At 39.6% G+C, this 24,815-nt stretch overlaps 1 protein-coding gene across 7 annotated transcripts in view; it reads left to right on the forward strand.

Moving 5' to 3' along the window:
• The window catches only part of ano3 (anoctamin 3), a 37,770-nt gene extending 20,625 nt beyond the window's left edge, over positions 1–17,145 (forward strand). For 3 of the 7 annotated variants that reach the window (XM_051380667.1, XM_051380670.1, XM_051380672.1), the window contains 19 exons: positions 2,065–2,199; positions 2,808–2,914; positions 4,143–4,198; positions 4,304–4,425; positions 5,675–5,809; positions 5,913–6,009; positions 6,651–6,711; positions 8,766–8,848; positions 9,016–9,156; positions 9,534–9,698; positions 9,924–9,960; positions 10,082–10,193; positions 10,511–10,568; positions 10,837–10,934; positions 11,231–11,385; positions 11,520–11,672; positions 12,258–12,408; positions 12,873–13,059; positions 13,575–17,145. In XM_051380667.1, coding sequence (XP_051236627.1) covers positions 2,065–2,199; positions 2,808–2,914; positions 4,143–4,198; positions 4,304–4,425; positions 5,675–5,809; positions 5,913–6,009; positions 6,651–6,711; positions 8,766–8,848; positions 9,016–9,156; positions 9,534–9,698; positions 9,924–9,960; positions 10,082–10,193; positions 10,511–10,568; positions 10,837–10,934; positions 11,231–11,385; positions 11,520–11,672; positions 12,258–12,408; positions 12,873–13,059; positions 13,575–13,757 — 2,236 coding nt within the window. In that variant the 3' untranslated portion in view covers positions 13,758–17,145. Of the gene's footprint in view, positions 1–2,064; positions 2,200–2,807; positions 2,915–4,142; positions 4,199–4,303; positions 4,426–5,674; positions 5,810–5,912; positions 6,010–6,650; positions 6,712–8,765; positions 8,849–9,015; positions 9,157–9,533; positions 9,699–9,923; positions 9,961–10,081; positions 10,194–10,510; positions 10,569–10,836; positions 10,935–11,230; positions 11,386–11,519; positions 11,673–12,257; positions 12,409–12,872; positions 13,060–13,574 lie in introns of those variants that run through there. The other 4 variants (XM_051380668.1, XM_051380673.1, XM_051380669.1 and 1 more) reach the window with 3 other exon arrangements.
• The last annotated feature ends 7,670 nt before the right edge of the window (positions 17,146–24,815 follow it).

Consider the following 24,815-nt stretch of genomic DNA (forward strand, 5'->3'; position numbering starts at 1 on the left):
TAGACATTGTGAGGGTGCAACCTGATAAACTAACATCAATAAATGTTTCTGTTTTGGAATTTTATGATACTTCACCATCCAGATTGATATACTAATAAACTGTTTCTCACAAATACATAATGGATGGACATGCTGTAGTCAATATAAGTTCTTATAGTTGAAGGAATTGACAATATGGATACTATTGATTATTGATATTGTTATTTCACCTTATAACATGTACATTTTAATAGTCATGCTTCGAGGACACGTTCTCTCTCTCTCTCTCTCTCACACACACACACACACACACACACACACACACACACACACACACACACACACACACACACACCTACACACACAGATCAGACAAAAATCACACAGACAACAATCACTCGCCCACCTGTCCAACTGAGAACAAAGCACTTTTAAATCTTGTGTGCGAGAGTGATCTTAGTCACTGTGAACAATGAGGACCATTATGTTTTCCTCAGAGCTCCTGCAGTCTTTCACTAAGCTACTGCTCCTATAAGAAAGCTCTACCCTTGTAGTAAATAGGCTTTATGTGTTTACTAATAGTCTGTCACTAACTCACATCCCTGTAAAGCTGAACAAATGGGCCGTGTGCAGGTGCTGACAGCTTGTTTGTTTAAAATCATTACTTTCTGTACCGTACCTGTCACCTTCGCAACAACATTCATAAAATTATGTCTGACAACAGCGTGTTTCCCCCCAGAGTGCCCATTTATATTCACTCAATCCATATAAGAGCAGAGCCTTACTAAATTAGACCTTTCCAGCTAATCTGGAGAAGCAGCGGGACAATTTTATCCAATATTAACTGATTTTAGCCATGCTAGCGGCATATTGACTACAGCATGTCCATCCATTATGTATTTGTGAGAAATAGTTTATTAGTATATCAATCTGGATGGTGAAGTATCATAAAATTCTAAAACAGAAACATTTATTGATGTTAGTTTATCAGGTTGCACCCTCACAATGTCTATAAGCTCAAATGATGGAGGAAATGAGTTATACCATGTTCGCAGTTTAATGGATAAAAACCAGCACTCCTTCAAGAACAGTAATATCACACTTCACTAACTGTTGCCTATTCAAAGTTTTACAAGGGAAGGGCTCATTCAAAGCTTCTCCACAACTACTGAACGGATTGCCATTAAATTCACACACGTGCATGATGCCCAGAAGATAAATCCTAATGATGTTGCAATCCCCTGACATTTCATCTAGCAGCACCAATGGATCAAAGATTGTAGCACAGACATTGATGATTCCAGGTTCTTAAACCTTAAGTGACTTTTCCTTTAGCACCACCATGAGATTGACATTTGTGGATTATAACTGAAATGTCTCAACAACTTTTGGAGGAATTGCTGGTACAGACATTCATGTCCCCCAAAGGATAATCCAATTCTTAAAAATGTCTTAAATTTTCACGTAGCACCATCCTCAGGTCAACATTTTAGTTTTACCAATACTTTTGTTTGTGTCTGAAAAATTGATGTCACATCAGCCTCAGCTGTATTTTTTCTTTAGTGCTAATTAGCAATTAATAACTGTTTTTGCTAATTAGCTATGCTACCATGCTAACATGCAAAACTAAGATGGTGAACATGGTTAACATTATACCTACTAAACATAAACATAAAAGCATCCTGATGTTAGCATTTAGCTAAAAGCTTTGCTCTGTGTAAGTATTACTGCAGATGCTTGATTCTATTAATTAAGTTAGTATAACATTAAAAGGACATAGGCTACAGTTTGGAAAACCAATGTCTGCCTTCAGACTTCACCTGGTCCTTAAATCGTAACTGTAATATGAAAAAACAGAATTATCCTTTGAGCTGGATTTAGCGAGCTGTTACATAAACAATAGTCATCAGGGTGATGTGTGTACATGTGCATGTGTGTGAAAAGTGTTTTTAGTGGGTGTGAGGTGTTGTGAGCTCGTCAGGGTTGTGTGAGCGTAAAAGGTTAGAATCCACCGTTCCATATCAAAGAAAACAATCTTCATGTTAATCTGTGCCGTTAATCCTCTTCCTCTCTGCGTCTGTGCAGCAGGTTTCATCTGAGATGTCGTCAGATAAAAAGCTGGCTTCCCAGAAATCCCATGAAGCTGGACAAAGAGGCCTTGCCTGACCTGGAGGAAACCGACTGCTACACAGCCCCCTTCAGCAGAGCACGCATGCATCAGTAAGGAGGTTATGTACACGTAACCATGCATGCTCAGACCCATGAGTGTCACATAATGGCAGTGTCTGTATCAGTAGTGTTAGCTAATATTCATCCTGCTCTGTAGCCCCAGTTTCCCTCTCATCCATCACATCCATTCATATTCTGAGCTCTGGATGTGGAATTTAGAAACCGGCTGATTATTTTTGCACTATGAATTCTTGTATATTTCATATCTTTGAGTCAGAACTCAAAGAAGTTGATCATGAATAAGATATCGAAATACAGCAGCAGATGTCCATGAAATGATTAGACTTCTCCCTCATTCCTTCCTGTTTTTTTTTTCATTTCCAGAGCATCTCTTTGATGAAACACATGATCTAATCTCAGTTGTTGATGAATTGTTTCCTCTTTTCCTTCGCTTGTCAGGTCTTTATTATTATTATAATTATTATTATTTTTAGGAAATAATGATGCTGAAGTAAACACAAACTTTACTCCATGAATTGAGTTTTAATGAACTTCCCATGGTTATTGGCTCAGCTCTCATTAAGGGCTGCGACCGGATGATACTGATATACTGTTACATGATGAATATCTGAAGGAGTGTGCTGTTACTTTCCTCCCAGCTTCACTATCAACAATAGAGAGACCTTCTTTTCCAATTCCACCAGAAGCAGAATAGTCCATCATGTCCTGCAGCGCACCAAGTATGAGGATGGAAAATTAAAGATGGGTAAGGCACAGCACTCACTTCTTTCTCTTCTTGCTCCTCACATACTAATTAATAACTATAGTGGTGTCACATTAGTGGCAGGGGATTACCATGCTCATTTATATATAATAATGTTCATGTATCCATCATATTTACCTATTTAGGACAGTGTATTCACTGAGATGGACAGAATCTACATATTTTAGAAAATAAATTGTTTTAATGTTGTTTTCTGTTCATTTTCATCATAGCTTCATTCACCAGCGTCAGTATTGGACTAAATAGAATGAGCCCTAAATTATGAATGCAAATTAGTAGCAAAGTTACAAATGACACACAGTAAACTCAATAAAACACAATAATTCTGTCTTTATTCCTATCTCTGTTTACTATATCTGCTAAAACCACCAGGGGCACCAGTGAAAGAGACTAGATGTTGCTGTTAATTTGACTTTAGAGAGTGATAGTAGGGTTGTGGGGGGAAGTGTGTGTTTGTTTTTTATTTTGCTGTGGGATGATTAAAATGTGTGCTGCTGCTGAGCTGTTGGTATCCTCCAACTTGTGTCTGATCCCTCCTCTCCTTCTGGCTGTTGTTTTTTTTTTCTTCTGGCTGTTACCAAACTGCCTGTCCACTCCCACTATCCACTATCTTGTCTTACTGCTGCCGACATGTTTTGCTGATTAAAGTTTGGCCTTGAAGGGCTGGAACGGATTTCACATTAATATTTTAATGCTGTTGACCACTCTACTTTCCAACAAATAAGATCAGCTCCACCACAGGAGTGGAAAATCCTTTTCATATCCACCCCTCCCTGCTTCTGCTCTCACTATCTACAGTCTCAGTTAGGAGATGACAATGCAAATGAATGCACTATTGTCCTATTGAAAAATAACATTTAATTCAGTGCAATACATTACTTGCAGCCAATTCAGTAAGTTTATTGTGATTGAGACAATACTTTACACCAAGTAATTATGGTCCAGCAAAAATGAAAAAGGTTATTTTCAAGTGCAGCTATTTGAAATTGCAACCTGAGTGTTTTAAGCCTCTAATGTGCTTGTCTAATGCAGCTTGTCAGTTACATAATGCAGTAAATTGTTATGACTGTGGAAGAGTGGGTTTAAATGAATCTCTCATTGGCCCCCTCTCTCAATTATGACTGGTACTGAATTTTTAATGTAGTGTCCTTGTGCTTTTTTAGCTGCAATATCAGCATCCTTTGACACGACATGGTTTATTCTACTGTAGGTATCAACCGGTTATTGGGCAACAACACATACGAGGCTGCATTTCCTCCTCATGAGGTGAGAAGATCTTTTTATTTGTGCTGAAAACCTGTAGAGATTAACAGATTGTCAGGCTGTAAAATTCCTCTTGTAATGTAGATTTTATTACGCTTGTCTCATCAGGGTGGTTACAAGAGCAGACATCCAATTAAGACGCACGGTGCCCAGAACCACAGGCACCTTCTGTATGAGCGCTGGGCCCGCTGGGGAATCTGGTACAAATACCAGCCTCTGGACCTCATCAGGTAATCAGCTTTGAAGCAGGAGACACAGCATCATGAGCTGTTTTTGAGCCTCATTCTGTCTTTGGTCATATTCAGAACATAGAGTAACCCAGTTCATCTTCTTATATAAAGTACATGATTATAAAGATACCCAGGTTTTTGATCACAGTCTGCTGTCTGAACAGGCTTGTTTATCACTCCCTGACATCCCAGTATAGTATGATATAACCATTGAGGAACAGTTGAGGATGAACTCACTTTAGTTTATGGCCTCCTTGGCACCGCTGTTCCTTTTTCATCTTTTCACTGGTAAATGGACAGTAGACAGAGTGACAAGGACTAGTTTGACATTTTATGAAATACACTTTTTCACCTTCTTGTCAAGAGTTAGATAAGAAGATCGATACCACTCTCATGTGTTAAGAACAGAGCTGGAGCCAGGAGGTGATGAGCTTAGCATCAAGACTGGAAACAGGAAGATACACCACATATCTCCCTTTAAAACCACAAATATTTCATTAAATTTCTGATTGTGTTAAAATAAAACAAGCAAGATATTTACATCTTACTTATTGAACTTCAAATGTGCTGGTAGGATAGCTGCTTACCCCTGCTTCTAGTTTTATATTCTAAGCTAAGCTAATGTCATGAGATACATTTATCAACCATCAGATTTTGTTTGGCTAAAAACAGACATTCCCATCTGGCTATATATAATAATGATAATAATAATAATAATGATTTCTCAACTGAATATTCAGAACATTGTTTTATAAAATTATATATACTGTGATATAAGATTGTATACATATCACCCACCCCTTTCTTTTGTTTCCAGTGTATATCATACCTTATCCTGAAACCAGGAACTGTTAATGGGATACTAGCCTGCATGTAAACATATTACAGGAAGATTTGCTGACACTTTATTTTCCAAGCCGTGTCCTTCCTCATTGTTAATAGAGCGTTGCATACACACTTGGGAGTTGCCTGATACAGCTAATCGCCACTGAGCGTTATTGCAGTTGTGAAATAAGTGTCTTGCTCAATGGCACCTTCACAGCTGTGGTTTAGGAAGCAGATATAATTATTGATTTCATTTCCCACCACAGCATTATACAGTGTGACCTTTATGTCCAGCGGCATCCCAATCCATTAAGCTACCACGACTACCTCACAGTACACTGACTAAACCCACAACTTCACCAGGTTTATCAGTCACAGTTTATTAGTGAATTCTGACCTCTCTGTCTCTCCGTCTCTCTCTCAGGAGGTACTTTGGTGAGAAAATCGGTCTTTACTTTGCGTGGTTGGGCTGGTACACTGGCATGTTGATCCCTGCCGCCCTGGTTGGCGTTTTTGTCTTCCTCTATGGTCTCTTCACGATGGACTCTAGTCAAGTCAGGTCAGTTCCCACAGCCTGCATGCATTATAACATCCCCTGTAATGATACTAATGTAGAATCTGTAATTTAAAAACGTGCTGTTCCTGATTTATTGTCTCATCAGTAAAGAGATTTGTGAAGCCACCACCACCATCATGTGTCCTATGTGTGAGGACACCTGTAAGCCGTGGAGGCTGAGTGACAGTTGTGTCTACGCAAAGGTCTGTGCGGTTCTGATAATTATCTGTAATTCACAGTGTTATCAGTATGTCTGGCTCGTTACACACTTGTTCCAAATTTTTTTAGAAAATCAATATTTTAAAGGTTTGGTCAGACATTTTTGGAAATACACTTAATTATTTTATTTTAGTTAAGTTCATTAGTCAACAACACTTTCATATCTGTCTGTTTAATATGAATATGGCTTTCTGTTATGACTGAAACAAGGAAACAAACACAGTTCTTTACTTGCAAAATCATCTGGTACACCAAAGTCCAATAAACGCAAGCAAACAAATCCAAATGGGCACAGGAAAAGGCAGAGGAATACTCTACAGGTGGGGGACTAATCAGACACCGGTGCAGGTGATCAGGGCGGGGCAGACAATTACAAACGGCAGGAAAACACACAAGGGCAGGACGTAAAGTAGGACAAAAAGACAGGAAGTGAACACATGAAATAATTAATAAATATGAAACAGACTTAACGTGACTGACGACCATATTGATCATGACAAAGTCCTGACATGTATGGGACAAAGGTGAAGCTGTTGAAACTGAATAAATGTCAGTCATAATCGTTAAAGTCACTATTTTAAGAACCGCTTTTTCAGAGCAGTCCTTCATGTGCTTGTGTTTCTAGGTGACCCATCTCTTTGATAATGGCGGCACTGTGTTCTTTGCTATCTTCATGGCTATTTGGGGTAGGTGGAGACTGTTTTCATTTGTCCCTTTTCCCGATTTTGTGAACACTTGTTGTATTACATCAACTATGTTCCTCACTTGATAAAAACCCTTGTGGAATTGAAATCTATTTATACAATAGTGTGCCAGTGCTCATGCTTCCACTTAACTCCTCCAAACACATTAAGCTTTTCAACCCAGAATTCAACACAGTAAACACTCTACAATACAAGAGATTTTTACTCTGTAGTACGTTTGTCAGGGAATAAATCATGGCCAGGTTTCTCTGATTGAGCATCTGCACTTCCAGTGCTGTCCTGATGTAATTAGTCGGATAATTAAACATTTCTCCAGAGGGAGGCTGTATCATTCGGCTGTCAGTGCTGCAGAATTTCACCATGGTAATGGTATATTGCGGCTATGGTTCCCACAGCTATAATATGTTTGTAATGAGTTAGAGTGTGAGCATTACTGTGCAGCGGCTGGCCCACATCCATGTATCTGCCAGCGTGGTAAATAATCACCTGTGCCCAGAGGGATCACTTGGCACATTGTGTTCTGAGTTTGGGCTAAATGAAGGCCAAGGAGAGTGGGAGAGTCGGGGGAGGTCCAGCCAGCCTCACTGACTGAGGTCTGTAGCTCCCAATCCTCCATGATGGCTTTTGGCAATGTGGGCCAAAGTAGCAGTACTGCGCCACTGAACGAGTGCACTCCATGTCTGCTGTGTGTGTGTGTACGAGATAGAGATGAAAAATTGGTTAGCCCAAGGGACCGAATGTAGGCATCTGAAAAGGCTGCTTTTCTCTCTCTTTAAACAAAAGTGGGTCAAGCTATATTAAACTTCAAAATCTTTTACAGCAGTGAAAGTTGTTCTGACTGAGGATTCATATTCTGGTCTTTTTTAAGGCCTCAGTTTCTTCTTTTTGTGTCGCAAATTCATCTTCATCACTAGAATCTTTTTAAATGGATTTAAAAATAACACATGTAGGGTTGCAACTAACAATTATTTTCATCACTGAATAATCATCTTTCTAGCATCAATTAGTCTAAAAAGTAGTAAAAAAGGTCCATCACAATAACAGAAAGCCCAAAGTGATGTCAATGAATTGCTTGAATAAAAAAATTTAATTTACAATCAAATTAGACAAGAAACTGAGCTAATTTTGCCAATGTTTGACTCATTTATTAAAATAGTTGACATTGTGTTTGCTGTTGATTGACTAATTGATTAATCAGTGAATAATAGTTGCAGCTCTAAATACATGTGATATGTTCAGATGTATAAAACATTCATAATTCACAAATAAGAGCTGTGTTTAAGGCCGCACAGCACTGATTAAATACTCATGTCAGTTTTCATCAGGCTTACGTCCTCCTGCTACAAAATCACACATGTGTATCACATGTATGTCTAATGGAAACTGACAAAAGGGCTGAATCAGCAGTATAGTGTTACAGTGTGCGGTCCATCATACATGATTGCACTGCTCTTTTCCACTGATCTGTCACTGTCTTTGCACTATATAAGACACATTTTTCCACATATATTGAACTACATATTGATTCTGAAGTCTGCGTGTCATGCAGCTGTTATAAATGCCTTTTTTCCCCGGTGTTATGTATCTGTAATAAACCAGAATACAGAAAAGTCTTGACAGAAAAAGATTACAAACATAATTTCTGCTGTTGTGTGCAGCTCAAGTGACAATAGATGCTGGCACAAAGGAAACAATGCCTCCAGACTTTACTTTTGAAGTCTTTCAACATAAATTGGATCTCGGCTGACAAAGACACTATTTGGGGGTGAACATTGCACAAGTAAAGCCTATTTGCTGTTGCTCTTAACTTCACCACAGAAACAGAGCAGTCTGTGAACTAATGACTGTAATCAGTTTCCATCATGGGCCATGCACGTCACCGCAGCCTGTGTTTCACTCAGGAGATCTGACCATGATATGGTTCTGCCTTGTGTCCACAATTAATGGCCCTCTGCAGTCACATGATTATTAATCATACTGTGTGTTACATGTCAAAGTTAATCAATAATATGACTGATTCCTGATCTCTTCTGCAGCCACAGTATTCCTGGAGTTCTGGAAAAGGAGGAGAGCAGAACTGACTTATGACTGGGATCTCATTGATTGGGAGGAGGAAGAGGTACGTCAGCAATATCCTCAAATAGATCAGATATCATTTGATATCAATTCTCGTCTACGTTCCTGCAGCATGTCTTTGAAATTTCATGATACAAAAATAAGAGTCATTGCTTCATCAGATACACCTACAGTTCAATAGTTCCTACTGGATTGTGTGTTGTGAATCAGGAGGAGCTGAGGCCTCAATTTGAAGCCAAGTACTCCAGGGTGGAGAGAGTCAACCCCATCTCTGGCAAACCCGAGCCTTTCCAGCCCTTCTCAGACAAACTCAGCCGGCTTATGGTCTCTGTGTCCGGAATATTCTTCATGGTAAACCCTTTGATATTTGAATAATCTGCCCTTTTGGGATTCAGGCTCAGAGTGAGATCACCGTCATTTTGTGTGCCACCTTTGGGGCGGTTATGATGTGCCAGCTGTGGCATAACATCCCCCCCTGCTGGATGAAAACTGTAATTAAATAGTGGCCTTTCTGATTACATTTGAATGACGAGTGTTTTGTTTATCTGAATATTTAATTATTTCTTAATCAATAGGTTGTCCTTTTTTAATGCTGCACAGTTTGTTCATTATAAAATAAGATAAAACCTCTACAAACCTCTGAAAACTGAAGTGTTTATCTGTGTAGTTTTTAAACACATATATCATCCCCTCTTCCATGCTTCCCTCTCTCCATAATCTCTGTTTAGATTTCCCTAGTTCTGACAGCCGTGTTTGCTGTGGTGGTTTTCCGTCTCATTGCGATGGAGAAGTTCGCGTCCCTCAACTGGTATTTCGTGAAGAAGAACTGGCAGTTTGCCACCTCTGGCACTGGTGTCTGCATTAACTTTATGATCATCATGTCTCTCAACGTGGTGGGTGTCTGGACAAGCATCATCTGACACGTTTACATTTACTGTCCAACAAATGTTTAATGTAACATTTATTTAGAACTTTGTTCCAAGAAACAGCCACAGCCAGAAAGACTTCTTCTTTTTTTTTTTTTTTTGCTGAGATTTCTGTTTGCTTCTCTTTCTCATGATCATTACCCTCCTCAACCTTTTCCCTGTTGATGCTTACGAGTGCTATCATCTTGCCAGGTGTATGAAAAGGTGGCCTATCTGCTGACAAATTTAGGTGAGTGTTGTCCACATGCTTTATGCATTTATACCTTCATTATCTCTTGCTTCCCAGATGGTTGGCAAGCATTTATTTTCTCCCTCGTCCACCCCACAACCCCCTCTTTCTCCCCCCTCAGAGCACCCACGGACAGAGTCTGAGTGGGAGAACAGCTTTGCTCTGAAGATGTTCCTGTTTCAGTTTGTAAATTTGAACAGCTCCACATTTTACATCGCTTTCTTTCTCGGAAGGTAGGCTGGCTGCCATGAACTCTGCAGTTCCTGTTTACAGTGAATTTAATGAGAGATTGTGCAGAGATGTTTTGTTTCAAACTCCCATGTTCTGACTGCCAAGACTCCTTCCCTTTTCCCTCTCACTGTAAACTTCATTTTGGACCTCATGTTTCAGCATTTACAAAATACTGCCTCGACTAGAAATGTAACCAAGCTGTGAAGTTGATCTGACACAATTAGCACCTTTTAAGCATCTTTTTTCCCCCTGCTCAGAGTTTATTAGTCTTCCTCTGATTGAATTTCGCAGCTAATGTTGCCAATCTCAATCTGTTCAGGTTTGCAGGCAGGCCTGGAAAATACAATAAACTCTTTAATCGTTGGAGACTGGAGGAGGTGAGTGCAATCACCATAAGTGGGCCGGTCATTGCCTTCTGTTTAAGGATATATTTAGAAATTTCAAAGTAATTCATCTTTTTAATGATTTGTCCGTATATTACCATGTGAATCATTAATCTCCAGCATAATTACTGCAATTTAAAATTTTAATGATTAAAAAACAGAAAGGGTTGAAGTGTGTCCCCGGATTTGCACATGGCTTTGAATTATCGGGCATGAAATATGGATGTCACAGTTTTTTTTATTTTAAATGTATTTTTCTCAGTGTCACCCGAGCGGCTGTTTGATTGATTTGTGTCTGCAAATGGGAGTCATCATGTTCTTCAAACAAATCTGGAACAACTTCATGGAGCTTGGTTATCCGTAAGTAATATGTTATTATAATCTTGTGGGTGCTTTCTTTATGAACCATTAGAAAAGCCATATTTGTTGCATAATGCTGTAAATTTAAGTGATTGGCATTTTACAAACCTTGTGTAATTTCTGTTAATTTCTTTTTTTGTTTCTGTGTTTTATTTGCATATGAAAAGCATTTCCTCCCTCCAAAACACATCAAATCCTCTTGTGTGGGCCCTAGTAAAAGGGTTCCTGCAGTGCTCGTCGCATTGTCAGAAATAATTGCTTTGAGTTGACAGCTAAGCTAATTGCTACTTTTTCAGTTTGCTGCAGAACTGGTGGTCTCGTAGGAAGATGAAGAAAGTAGGTGGTGGAGGGCAGAATGTAGAGAATAAAGCCCAGCTTCCACAGTGGGACAAAGACTGGAATCTGCAGCCGATGAACGCCCATGGACTGGTGGACGAATACCTAGAAATGGGTAAAACATTTTGAAATGTTATATATGTCTGAAGAGGGAAGATAAAAATACAAGTTATGGCTGTTAACGTAGTTTGTGCCAGAGTTGAGACGGACATCCTCTGAAGTTCATCCAAACGGTTCTTTCCTCTGCAGTTCTCCAGTTTGGCTTCACCACCATCTTTGTAGCAGCGTTCCCACTGGCTCCTCTCCTGGCTCTGCTCAACAACATCATTGAGATTCGTCTTGACGCCTACAAGTTTGTCACTCAGTGGAGGAGACCCATGCCTGCTCGCGCCACTGACATAGGTCAGTGTGATCTCTGGCTGCCCTGCATCTCCTCGGTGTCTCTCACACAGTGTAGGGTTTATTTTTAGACCACAGACACTTTCTTCAAACAGTAAAACATTTTTAATCCTACAGAGATAGACATGTTCCCATATCCTCTGCTTCTGTACTGCCATATGCTGCACCTCCCTTCCCTCCAACCCACGTCCCAATATGAGTACAAACAGCAACTGCCTTATAATATATGACCAAATGCTTCTTGTGGCATGCTGCCCTGTAATTAAAGGAAGAATCCACCCTGAAACATTCAGAATTCTTCAGCTGTAATTAACACGTTATGTTTCACTGGCAAGAATCAAAGAGCAAAGCTTTTTTGTAGTTTTAAGGTGAGATTATACAGAGACAAATCCAATGCAGAAAAGGTATTGACAATAAAGTAGCCTCAATAGACTTGCAGCTAAAAACAGTTCACAAACAATTTGGTTACAGAGACATAATTAAAAGGTAGAATTTTCCTGGGATTGTCTCCTGCTTGATGCTCTTTAACTTAAAGGGTTACAAACCATCATACTGAACTCTCATTTTCTGAACTGGTTTGACTGTCAGGTATCTGGCACGGTATTCTCGAAGGTATCGGCGTGCTGGCAGTCATCACCAACGCCTTCGTTATTGCCATCACCTCAGACTACATCCCCCGCTTTGTTTACGCCTTCAAATATGGGCCGTGTGTGGACAAGGGACACCACCATGAGGATGAGTAAGCGCAAAATATAGCAAATTCCTTTTCTTTGTAAAAACTGATGTCTTTGTGCTCTAAAGGACCAGTGTGTAGGATTTAGTGGCATCTAGCGGTGTTGTTGGAGATTAAAATCCCCTCACCTCACCCTCCCATTCAAAGTGTGTCGGAGAATCTACAGTAGCCATGAAAACCACAAAAGGCTCTGTGTGTTTGCTTTGTCTGTTCTGGGCTACTGTTTCACACTGGACCTTTAATACAGTTTACTGACACGAGTGATGTAGTTGTAGAGATGTAGATGAGTGAAGTCTAAAGTTGATTGCACCTTCTGCTGTTTATAAAAAGTATCATGCTTCATTTTTCATCCCACAGATTGGAGTGTTCACTTATTTGTACCTTTGTACATATTTTTACATTTCTGTCTGGCAGAGTGTCTTGTGTTATGGTCATATGGTTATGGTGATAGCTTCTGTTTTTGCCCTCAGGTGTTTGCGTGGCTACATGAACAGCAGCCTGTCTGTGTTTGAAATGAAAGATGTGAACAGCAGCCAGACCAGATACTGCAGGTACAGAGACTACAGAGCACCGCCATGGAGCCCAGTGCCGTATGAATTCACCCTGCAGTTTTGGCACGTCTTAGCTGCCAGACTGGCCTTCATCATCGTCTTTGAGGTTTGTCAGACTCTTTTTTGTGTGCTTACTGGCAAAACAAGCAGCTAAAACTAAATCCCTGTATGTCTTCTTGAGTCTGTGAAATTACAGGATTTTTGGTAGTTTCATAATTTCTTTTATTTATTTTAATTTACGTGCTTTCATTGTGAAATGAAAACCTCACAAGCCCAAACTGGGTGATTCTCATCCTTTAATTGAATCTTGCTGCCACAGTGAGTTGAGAAATTTCACTCAAAACCCACAGAATAATTCCCAGATTACATGGTGGTCTTGCTAAAAAATGGCACCATATTTCGTCCTCTATCCTTTTCCCTGACAATGCTGCCTTGTGCATAGAGTGAGGAAAAACTGGCATAAAATACACCTATAAAACATTATAGGGCATATAAGGTTCTTTATTGTGGTGCCCACAGTGTTAACCTTTGCATGCTTATTGAATTATACAGAAAATACTGGCAACTAAAGTGTGTGTGTTCTGTGGAAAGTAACTCATGAATGATTAATGGTTTCCTCAGCACCTGGTGTTTGGAATCAAGTCCTTCATAGCGTACCTCATTCCGGACATGCCGAAGGATCTCTGCGATCGTATGAGGAGGGAAAAGTACCTGATGCAGGAGATGATGTACGAAGCAGAACTGGAGCACCTGCAGAAGGAGAGAAAGAAGAACGGACGGCGTTATCACCACGAGTGGCCTTAGCTTCACCCCCACGTCTCGAATACACAACGCGCAGCCCTCAACTCACAGGCACAACCTCCCCTGCCTGCTTATCTTTGTATTTTAGCTTTGAGAGTCTAGCTTCACTTTGCTGATTCTGTACACCAAAGACACCCTCTAACCAGATCCTCCCCTAAACCTGTCTGGCTCCAGGCTCTGATCCTGGTCACTCCCTCGCCATCTGTTCCACGTCCAGTGTTGGCGCCGCTCTTGGTTTCTGGCTCTGACCTCTTTTTTCCGCCCCGCCCAACCCTGATCCCTCACCTGGCTTGAACCAGCAGGTTGCCCTTGTCTGTGCCGTGTCATGGCTTCACTGGATAAAACCTGTGCAATTGTAATGTCTACTATGCAGATCAAGGGCTGCAGATCACCACTGTTCACTCTTGGCACCCATCCTGCACTCTCTCTGCGTGTGGCAGCTAGCACCCACCCCCACCCCGCTTTGATTCTGCAGTTTGGTGCAGCTCGCAGCATGGCCGTTTTTTTTCTCCCGTGAGCATCAGCGGAGCCACCGTTCTGCTGGTTATGTGACAGAGCTACTTTGGCACTTAGCGTTTCTTGTTGCAAAAGTGATTCTGGTGATGTGGCTACCAAATACAATGGACACTGTTCTTGCAAAGCGACTGTATATTGCCCTTGAAGCATGCTGATTAATATTTGCGGCCATTTAGTGAACTGCAAAGAAAAAAATAACAAAAATAAAAACAACAGCAATCATCGTGGATGTTGTTAACATCTATTCAGTACATTTGATAAAGAATTCTCTATGAAATCATATAAAGTGCATGGTGATATTGTTTTGTACCTTTTGATAGACAAAGACCCTGTCTTGATGCCTGGTTCACGTGTGTGTCCGTACTCAGTGTGAGCTGTGTGTTAATCTCTGTCTGTGCTACTGCTGAGCTTGACTGTCTTGAGTTGAGGAAATGTGAACTTAGTGCGATTTGATTGTGCCTACAATTGTGCTCACCACAATTGTGTCACCAACATCACGTGTGCCTGTTTGTGCTGCACGTGCTTTTTTCAAGTGCAAGAAATATTCTCTCTCCTCGTCCCGTTGTCTTCTGTAAACTCTCTGAACTCTCTAGTACGGATTTGATTTGGATGTGAGTCACACCACAGCACCTACTCGGGTCTCAGCTAATAGCTGTGAAACACGTCAACGGTACACGTTGTAATGTGACTCCCATCATGAACAATGTAAACACTCGAATTCAGGAGCTGAAAATCTGCTCTTCCGCCCTGCGCTCGCAGCCTGTTTTTCATTTGCTGTTGGAAGCCCTGAAGCATGGTTGAAAGTTGGATCACTTAAACATACCTGTGGCTTCGATGTTGAGTTTGCAAAGAACATCCATCCACTGTTCCTCACAAGTCCACCAACATACTTCAGTTTTAGCCCTTTGCTAAGCACACGGTCAGCTGCGGTTTCGGCTGCTTTCTGACCTTTATGGATGTGAAACTGAGAAATTGGGTTTTGTTAATTGCGGAGTCATGACATTGCCTTGTGTTGCGGTCAGTTCTGATGTCATGGATTAGAGAACTCAGGAAAACAGGCAGCATGAGTGACACATCCATCTCTGCGACTGAGTCAGAATCATAATCATTTCCTGTTTCATTCATGTCGAGATGGAGAGTTGTGGAGTAAACAGCATTAATGAGGGCGTTTTGTAATTTGTTGGCGATGAGAACTTTAACGTTGGCCCAGGAGCATCAGTACAGGTCATGTTGATCATATGATGGTAAATAAGATTTAGAGTTGACCCACATTATGCACAGTAAATATGAAAGTTAAACCCATCTAACAACTGAAGATAAAGAATATTGCTACCCTGAAGGCATTGCACACTGAACACTGAAAACCGTATTTATCATTTTAAAACAAGTGTACATTAGTTAAATGTATTTATTCATTTATTTTGCTGTTCTTTGTATATACATGTTACAATGTATATGTTTTTATACTTTTAATTTCGTGTTATCAGTATGAGTTCACCTGTTTTCATCCCCAGATAGACAAAGTAACGTCCACATTTCTCAGGTGTCCTCTGAATGTTTGCAGATGATCAACTTTTTATCATATTTTCTATGATACAGTCAAAGTATCCTGCTTTTTTAGATTATATATTTTTGCACTGCAGTGCATTTGCATGACTATAATGCACACTCACAGTTAAAAGCATGTTTTAGGTTTTTTTTGCATAATCACAGTAAATATATCAGAGTAGATCAGAAACCATGAAATACAGTTACACGGTTCATTATGGAGATATGTGATGCAGATTGATGGTTAAGAAGTAATTGATCATAATCATTTCATTCACGAGAGAGAGATATTTGTCTTTAAATCTTGTTCCACTACTTAGAAAACTAGTCCAGGTTTTCAGAATATCTTCCCAGCTATGTGAACATTGAAAATCTATGCATGTTGTTATCCTTGAGTGCTACATTTATTTTGAACAGATGCAAATGTAAATGTACTGGTACATTTGTACTGTAGAGTATGCATGACCTAAAATCTGCTTTGAGCAGAGCTAACTTCTGTAAAGTTGTTAACAGCGTCTTAAACATATCACCTCCCTTTTTCAGTGTTGATCATTTTTGAAGGTCCGGAAAAAGACATCATGTTTCTTGGTGTGGCAGACTTTTATACTGTAAGAATATTTTCTAAATAATATCTTGGACTCCAGACTGATTTATATAATCTGGCCTGGACTGAATTTCAACAAGAGTCTGAGTCTCATGTGAATCCTCAAATTTGCTCCGTGCGACGACTCAACTGGGAATTAGAATTATGTTCACCACCTAACAGCTGACATGTTTAACCTGATGGTATCGGAGTAATTTTATTAATGAATATACATGACCTTGGATGTTTGACTTGCCCAGTTACTAATTATTTCTGGATGGATCTTTTTTCTGCTATCTTCACCTCTCTTAAGTGCATCGGTTCACCTTCTCACTAATACAAATGCTGCACAGTGGTGGAATAGGTGTTTCTCATGCCTTCTACTGTTGGCAATAGCACAATATGGGTATTGCATAATAAGTAATAATGGCGTAACCTTGCACATCTCTGAAAACATAGCAGTCTAAAGGGGGATTAAGCTTTCTGTTCTGTGCTATGCCTCCTAATAGGATTGTGCTTGAGCAAGTGATGTACTTGACGTGGAAGCACAGTGACGTTAGACCATAGATTTAACTGTACAGTAGGATGGTTCAGTCGTGACATGAAGTGTATCAATAACATTGTTTACTTCGTTCCTGTTTACATGTAAAAACATATTGAGATGTATAAAAATAATGTAACATAAAAATCATTTGGATATCACTCTTTTCTGTAATAAATCATGGATTGTATCTTTTAATCAAATTTGCTCTCTTTGTTTGTGTTACTCTTATAAAACAGCAGAGAAACAGCAGCTCTAGCTAATATCATCTTCCTGACTATCCAAGTTAAACTAAATCTGCTTATGGAACAAACCAGAGCACAAAGATTGTTTTCTTTTTTCCCCTCCGCTATTATCACAAACCACAAATCGTCTTGCCAGAGAGTGTTCATATAACATATTGTTAAAAAGATTGTATTTCTATCGCAAAGCCTGTATTTGAGTATTGTAGGATTTTCCCACTACTTTATGACTGTTTACTGCCGCTGCTGCTCTGCCTTCACTTTTAACTGCTTTTCCGTTCATGTCATGTCGGTTAACACTGGCCCTCATTTTTTACAGCAAAGTCTAAATACTCCAGAAGAAACACGCAAAGGTCTGGTTGACTTTGCTCTCTGGTGACAGACGTTTAATACTTTTATTATTTCCTGTAGTCTCTCTTTCTGTTGGATGCCCACAAGATATTTCCTTTCACCTCTTTAACCAACAGACGTTACATACTGGCATAAAAAGCTGTGGTTTCACATTCTCACTACTGCTGGCTCCTACAGCAAAAGTTAAGAAATTAATTTATGCATTTTTATCTTTTAGTGCTCCCCCTCCATATAAAGGGCAGTAGACAACTTTGAAAAACTTTAAAGGGGATGCCGAAGATCTGTAGGCAGTCTGTGCAAAACAGATGGAGGCAAAACACAACAAAAACCCCAGTAGATTATAGGTGCAGCATCACAGCAATGTGCCTCTTTCTCTCCTACAGTGACGGACAAAGTACACTTTCCTTAAGTAAAAGCAACAATACAACAATGTAAAAATACTACATTACAAATGCAAATCCTGCATTTAAGTACAGAAGTATTAACATGCTGCTCAAAGTGACCAAACGAGCCACTGTGACTGATATTAGCCTATATTTTTCCTCTAATTTTGTGACATATTAGATCATTCTTCATCACTTCTGGAGGGGAAATCATTTTTGGACACTTTGTTTTTAGCAGTCCTCTTCATCACTGCCTTTGTTGGCGTATTGCAGCAGTTTCTTGCTGAGGAACGGTGGAATAGTGCGAAGCCATCGGCAGGAATGTGTACTGTGTGCATAGGAACTAACCAAATGGGGACCTCACATGAAATCATTCTTCCATAGAGCTGCAAGTGGCCAGAAATTGATTTGACACAAAAACAAACCGATGTTAGGAAACAGGCTCTAGTGAAAAAGGGAGGCAAACAGTATCGGCTCTCTACAAAAAGAATCATGCTCTCGTTCAACGCAAAATGTATTCTCCAGCTCAGTTTGCACATAGTTGCAGCAGTTGGGGGCTTTCTGCAGGGCACCAGGGTTAAACCTGTGGATCTGTCTACCCATAGAACAGCAACTGTGTTACTCACATTGTGAGCGGAGTAATTTTCCATAGCGGACATAACTCCAACCACAACCTCAAACATCAGTTATGTTAACCACTCTCCCTCTCGTAGAGACTGCAGACATTAGTTCTTGGTCTCTAAGAGCACCTCCAGGTTCGTACAGCGCAGATTTACAGTGCAGGTTAGGAAGGTAATCAGTGGGCCCTCTGAGACTGTGCCCATAAATCCAACAGCACTGAGGCGTGAACAGGACAGGGAGCCAAGGATGACCAGCAGGGGACGAAAGAGTCACAACACTGACGTCCACAAATCATCAGAGGACTCAGATAGCTGTGTGCAGGAACATTACAGAAGGAGTCTTCTATAACCTGTATTGAATGTGATCTGTTATATGGATGTAAAATATCTGTTTTAACAAACATACATGACAGAATATGTTTAATGAAAATATCTTCCACTGATTTGATTTCGCCAGGGCTGGCAGACGTCTGTGGTCCCCAGAGGTTGAACCCCACTGACTTTGTTGATCCCCTTTACCTGGAGCGCCACCACAAGGTTGACATTTGATATTCTGATTGAAATGTCCTGACAACTAGTGGATGGATTAAGTCCCGTCAGCCTCAGCTGTACTTTATGTTTAGTTAATTAGAAAATGTTAGCATATCAGCATTAAACTGAGATGGTGAACATAGTAATTATGTATACCTGCTTAACATCAGCATGTTAGCATTGTCCTTGTGAGCATGTTGGTATGCTCATGATAGCATTTAGCTCTAAGGACTGCTGGTACCTAAGTAAAGTCTCATAGAGGCAGAAGTCTGTAGACTCTTGTCAAGTTATTACACTTTCAAAAATGCGTCCCTGTTCACAGGCTGTCCGTATATGTTATCAATTCTTACTTACTGAGTGCTGAGGTCAATCCGAGAAGAATTTTAAGCATTTGAACTGACCTCACACCTGGGAAAGCCTTGTGTAAAAGTGAACACTTGTTACTTAAAGGACCAGTGTGTAAGATGTACTGTCATCTACTGGTGAAGTTGCAGACTGCAACCAACTGAGTACTAATAATAATGTAATTTATTCTTTTCTTTGTTTTACTAATTTACTTTTCATGCATGTTTGTGAAGCACTTTGTAACTGTGTGTTTTTAAACATGCTGTAAAAATGGCGCTTTACTTACTTAATCTATGTGTTTTTGTTACCTTAGAATGAGACGTTTTTGTCTACAGACTGAGCAGGTCCCTTTTCACTGAGGCTGCCATGTTGATCCGGCATGTTTCTACAGTAGCCCAGAATGGACAAACCAAACACTGGCACTGGGGCTTTTGTTTTCTTTGCAGCCACTGTAGTTTCTCTTACATGCTTGGAAGGCGAGCAGTATTCAATTAGTTGCAATCCTACATACTGGTCCTTTAAATCATAAACTCTTGATGTAGGTAAATCGTGTTATTTCAAGATCACTGGCCCCCAAATAAATACATTTTTGAGAATGCAACTGATCCATTTCGAGCAATAAAATGTAATAAAATTCTAACAATTCTTATATAATGCATTTTGCTCAGCAGCTGGTGAAGATAACAGTACAGCAGGCATGATGGTGAAATGGCTGGGTGAAAGAGGGGTGAGATTCAGATATGAGGCAAGCAGCTGTAACAGATGAGTTGACCTGAGTAAAGCCCTCCTGCACTGAGAAGCAGCAGTCTTGAGGTACTTTGCAGAGCAGGAAGAACTGACACCTGTTGTCAAAGAAAAAAGCTGCAATCAAAGAAAATAACTGAGCCGAGTCGGTTTGATTCACTCGACACAAACTAGACATAAAAGCTCTAATTATTATCACCATCATTGCCAGTTTTAGTCGTTGTAGTTGTAGTAATTGTGTAATGAATAGATTTAATAGAATTTTAATTAAGTAATTATGCCTAATTTATGCACACGCCTTTGTAACTATTTTAATTTTGGCATCATTGCCACTAAAGAGCAGGATGCTCCTGTTAACACCTGCAAGTAGATCCACCATCTTCTCCTCACATGTAAAAATGTGATACATTGCATCTGCTTGGTGTCTTGCTGGTTTATGTTTGTGCTCTGCAGTGCACATTCATCTGTAAATAGCATTAAGTCACGCCACAAAGTCCCGATACTTTCCTGATCCTCATCCTCAGTTCAGAGTTCAGAAATCCCAAAAAACTAACAGTCTATTACAAACAGTCTGGGAAACCTGGAAACTTCCCTTGGAAATTTGTTGACAAGCTGTGGCAAGACCGGGCGAGATATTAGAGCAGACAACAAGTCTGAGTGACCTAATCCTGAGACGTGATCCTCCATAATGTATCTGTACCTGATTTGCAGCACATATAAAATAGGCAAAGTCCAATTTTTATTATTTTTATATTCCATGTGATTTGTACTATTCACACTGTCATGAAAGAATCAAATAAGATAATAATAATCAGATTTGTGCCACTCTGTGCACTGCAGTGTGAATGTGCATGTCTGGATCATGGGCTGATTGAAAACATGTTGTAAATGTACGTCCACGTGTTGTGTGTTTCTTTTGCAAGTTAGGAGCAGACGTTTATGTGTCATCAACATTGTTCCATTTAACAACACGAGCACAATGAAAAAGTCCACCCTTATTTGCACTCTCGAATGTACATTTGTAATCTTCAGTGGGTTCATTTCCAGTAGTTACATTTTAAGTGCTCCCACTTTCCAGAAGGTTTGTGACATTATTGCTTTTAAACAATGGTGAGTGTGTGGGCTGTGTCATCATTCAGCTGTGGGTTATAAGTGTAGGAAGAGAGAGAGAACATACTGACAGTGATTATAATACTACAGTAGGTGAAAGATAGCACAAAATGATATGTCTTGAGGCTGTATTGCATTATAGTCTACTGAGGTTTCTGACAGTGGAGAAATTACTTCCTCTGCTTCAGTGGGGTTTTTCTTCTGTGTGATTGTTGAACATCTGCGCAGAATATAAATCTTAACAAAAGCCTTTTCTCTTTGGAATAATAACCAAAGAGATGATTTTGATAGATCAATCTCAATTGCAACTGCTGGAAACACCCTTATGCTTGTACATTTGGATTACTTCATTTTTTGTTTTCAGACGAGACTGAAAAGTGCCACAAAGGGAGAATTTATAAAGAACTTTATGTTTTAGCTCTTTACTCCTGAACCAGAATGCATTTCATTTTTCCTAGAATTTATTATTCTACACATCTATTTCTACCCAAACAGACTCCAAATGGTATTTGGCTGAATATTGAAAAGGTTATTTATTTTGGGGTTGTTTTGTTTTGTTTTTTGTATTTTCCTGTGGGTAAATAGCTAAATTTACAAAACTGACACATCTCTGTGGACATGTCAGCATCATGCAATATTTAAAATTTAGCATTGTGTGGCGCTACAGCAACATGATTCATCTAAAATCACTGTTTGACTCAATATTTTGCAGGCAGGAGTTACAGAAAAAATTTCTCAGAAAAATATCAAAAACAGAGTAAATTATCAAAATAAAAGTAATATTAGACGTTTGTACAGAGGTTTGTGCTCTCTGGTTGCTTTTTATAAATAAATTGATTGTTGATTAGAAAGAGGTAGATGTCTGAATTCATCTGAGACCTTGTTTTAATGAAGGGCTGCATAAATAAACCTTCCTGCTTCAATGCTATTAACAGACTAAAGTCTTCTCCGAAATGAATTATCCAATCTAAATAATCCTTTTGACACTGTGATGAGCACGAGGTCGTTAAGATTCACTGTGAGACTGTTAATCAGCTGCCAGTCTCTGCAGCCTCCCACACAGCCTGCAGGACCTCGAGCGCTGCTGTGGAGGAAACCCATCAACACCACGTACGCTGGAAGTCAGACAGAGTTGGACGTTCGGAGAGAAATTCGGTCTATAATGATGTTATACTAATGCTAAATGCGTGACATTCATTGTTTTTGCATTAATTTGAATGGCCTGGATAATTTATAGCATATTTAATAGTTGTTAACAACATTTTAGACAAATTATGTAACCTTTTAATGGATAAAACAGCTAAAAAAAAACAATGCAAAACCTTTTTCCTACCGTAAATACCAGTGCACACATGTAGATCCCAGTAAAAAAAAGCTAAAACTAATTGTTTTCATTATACTAGATTTTAGGGTTGCTGCAGCCCCCTCAGCATCCCTGCTTCCAGCGCCATCTGAAAGGCAATCAATCCAGACTGCAGCCTTTAGGCCTCCATACACACACACACACGCACGCACGCACGCACGCACACACGCACACACACACACACACACACACACACACACACACACACACACACAGAAGAGGATCAACAAGAACATCCCTCCCAACTCTATTAAATTATATTTGTTGTTACATCTGTTGCTACATCTGCTTTCAGCCAGCTTCACCCTGAGCTCTGCTTTGGAGCGTTGGTCAGTTTACTCTATTATCTAGTGTTTGTGTTGAGCGACGCTGTATTTATTCAGGTGTTTTACTTAAGAAGAAACAGAGAAAGTGTGCATGCCGGGAAGCCTCAAGCTATCCTCGCTTGTGTCCTTTATTCAACAGTGTGTTCAGCAGAACAGTGATTTTCAAACAAACAAATAGCTCTACGCTGGTAAACCAAGGTTAAAGTTGATGGAAAGTACAAAACATGTGCATCTACAAGGTTTCCCCACACTAGTTCTAAAGTACAACGGCAAAACATTTCCACAACTTTATACTAAATGTTATGACTACTATGCTACTGAGGTGCAACAGTGACACAACTAACAGATCTCTCATGAGCTACTGTTGGGTCATGACTCAGACTTTCAAAATAAAGGCAATAAGGTGTTTCGTTTATAGAGTCCCAACAATGTAAGTCAGCCAGCAGAGATCAAAAGAAAATGATCACAGAGAGAGAATTATCACTCAACTCTTCAGCTCATCTCTGAGGAGCATTTTAATGTCTTTCAGCTCATTGTTTTGGTTCTCGCCTGCAGCGATATTGCTTTGGTTCAGTCTTCCTTCTCTAGTCAGTGTCATTTCCAGCCACAGCAGGCAGCTGTTCCTAGTGAAAAAAACCCTCTGGGAAAGGTCCATTTTCCCTTTGACCAGTTTTTTGGCTTTTTCCTGCCTGCACAATGTCTCAGTTTTGTTTCTGACTGCCTACTTGTTACTGACCTGTATCCTATTAAGTGAATCCTGCTTTTACAGCCTGTCTGTGGTGTACAACTGCTATACGTAGAATATCAGAATCAGAATCAGAATCAGAATCAGAAATACTTTAACAATCCCAGGGGGAAATTACTTAATATTAAATGCTAGATATGATATTTAGTTTATGCTTAAAGCAGATCAAATGTCTGTGTCTCTTCACTGTTGTAGAAACCAACTCACTTCCCCCCGTTACTCTAAATACTATGAATACATACAGTATCAAACAGCCATTTCCAGCTCTGTGTTTACAGCTTGCCATATGTTTCCAGTTTGTGTGCGTTTTTCTGACATGCTGAGAGCCGTATTGGAGACCACCCTGAGATGATGTAATTACCCAAGACAGGATGTGCAGTAGAGGGGATCGTAGCCCGGGGGACTCTCCCTCGGTGCAGTAATGTAATCACCTGACTGAAGTCATCAGAGTGAGCTCTAACTGCACTTGCACTGTCTGGGAAGCTTATAGAATCATCCTGTTGAAATTCATTAAATTTATTGTTAGAAATGATTCCTCCTATTCCCCATGTTTGACAAAGAAACAACAGTATGTGCTCACGTTTTTTTGTATTTGTTAATAACTAAAATTCAGTTATTTTTTCCAGTTAAATCTTAGCTGAATGTCAAAGGTCATCTGAGTTGATTGGGGGGTTAGTGTGACAACGCCCATTCTTTAGGGGCAGTGGTTCCCAACCTTTTTCCTTAAGGAACCCCTTTTCTATCATTTAAATGAGTAAATGATGACCCCTCACTGAGTGTCTTGTTATATAGATATTTATATTATTATATTTTATATTAAAAACTGTACAATGAACCCAAATAGTGAACTCAGTAACTGCAAGAAGTTTGTGTAAAAAGTGAGATTTGGATTAATTTTGAGCAGATTATTTTCTGCTTAGGGAATTTATGTTTTATGTATAATGTATTTTTTAAACTTGTTTAACAATCATACAGACTTAATAGGTTTCTATTTTTGACTAATTCAAAGTTTTCTTGCAATTTACTTTACATTTACTTTTCTTCACAGAAGTGAACCAAATGCAGAGATATAGACCAACTGTCTTTGTTTTTAAGATTTCCTACACGCCTTTA

Source organism: Dicentrarchus labrax, unplaced genomic scaffold (assembly GCF_905237075.1).
Source record: "Dicentrarchus labrax unplaced genomic scaffold, dlabrax2021, whole genome shotgun sequence".
Lineage (NCBI taxonomy): Eukaryota > Metazoa > Chordata > Actinopteri > Moronidae > Dicentrarchus > Dicentrarchus labrax.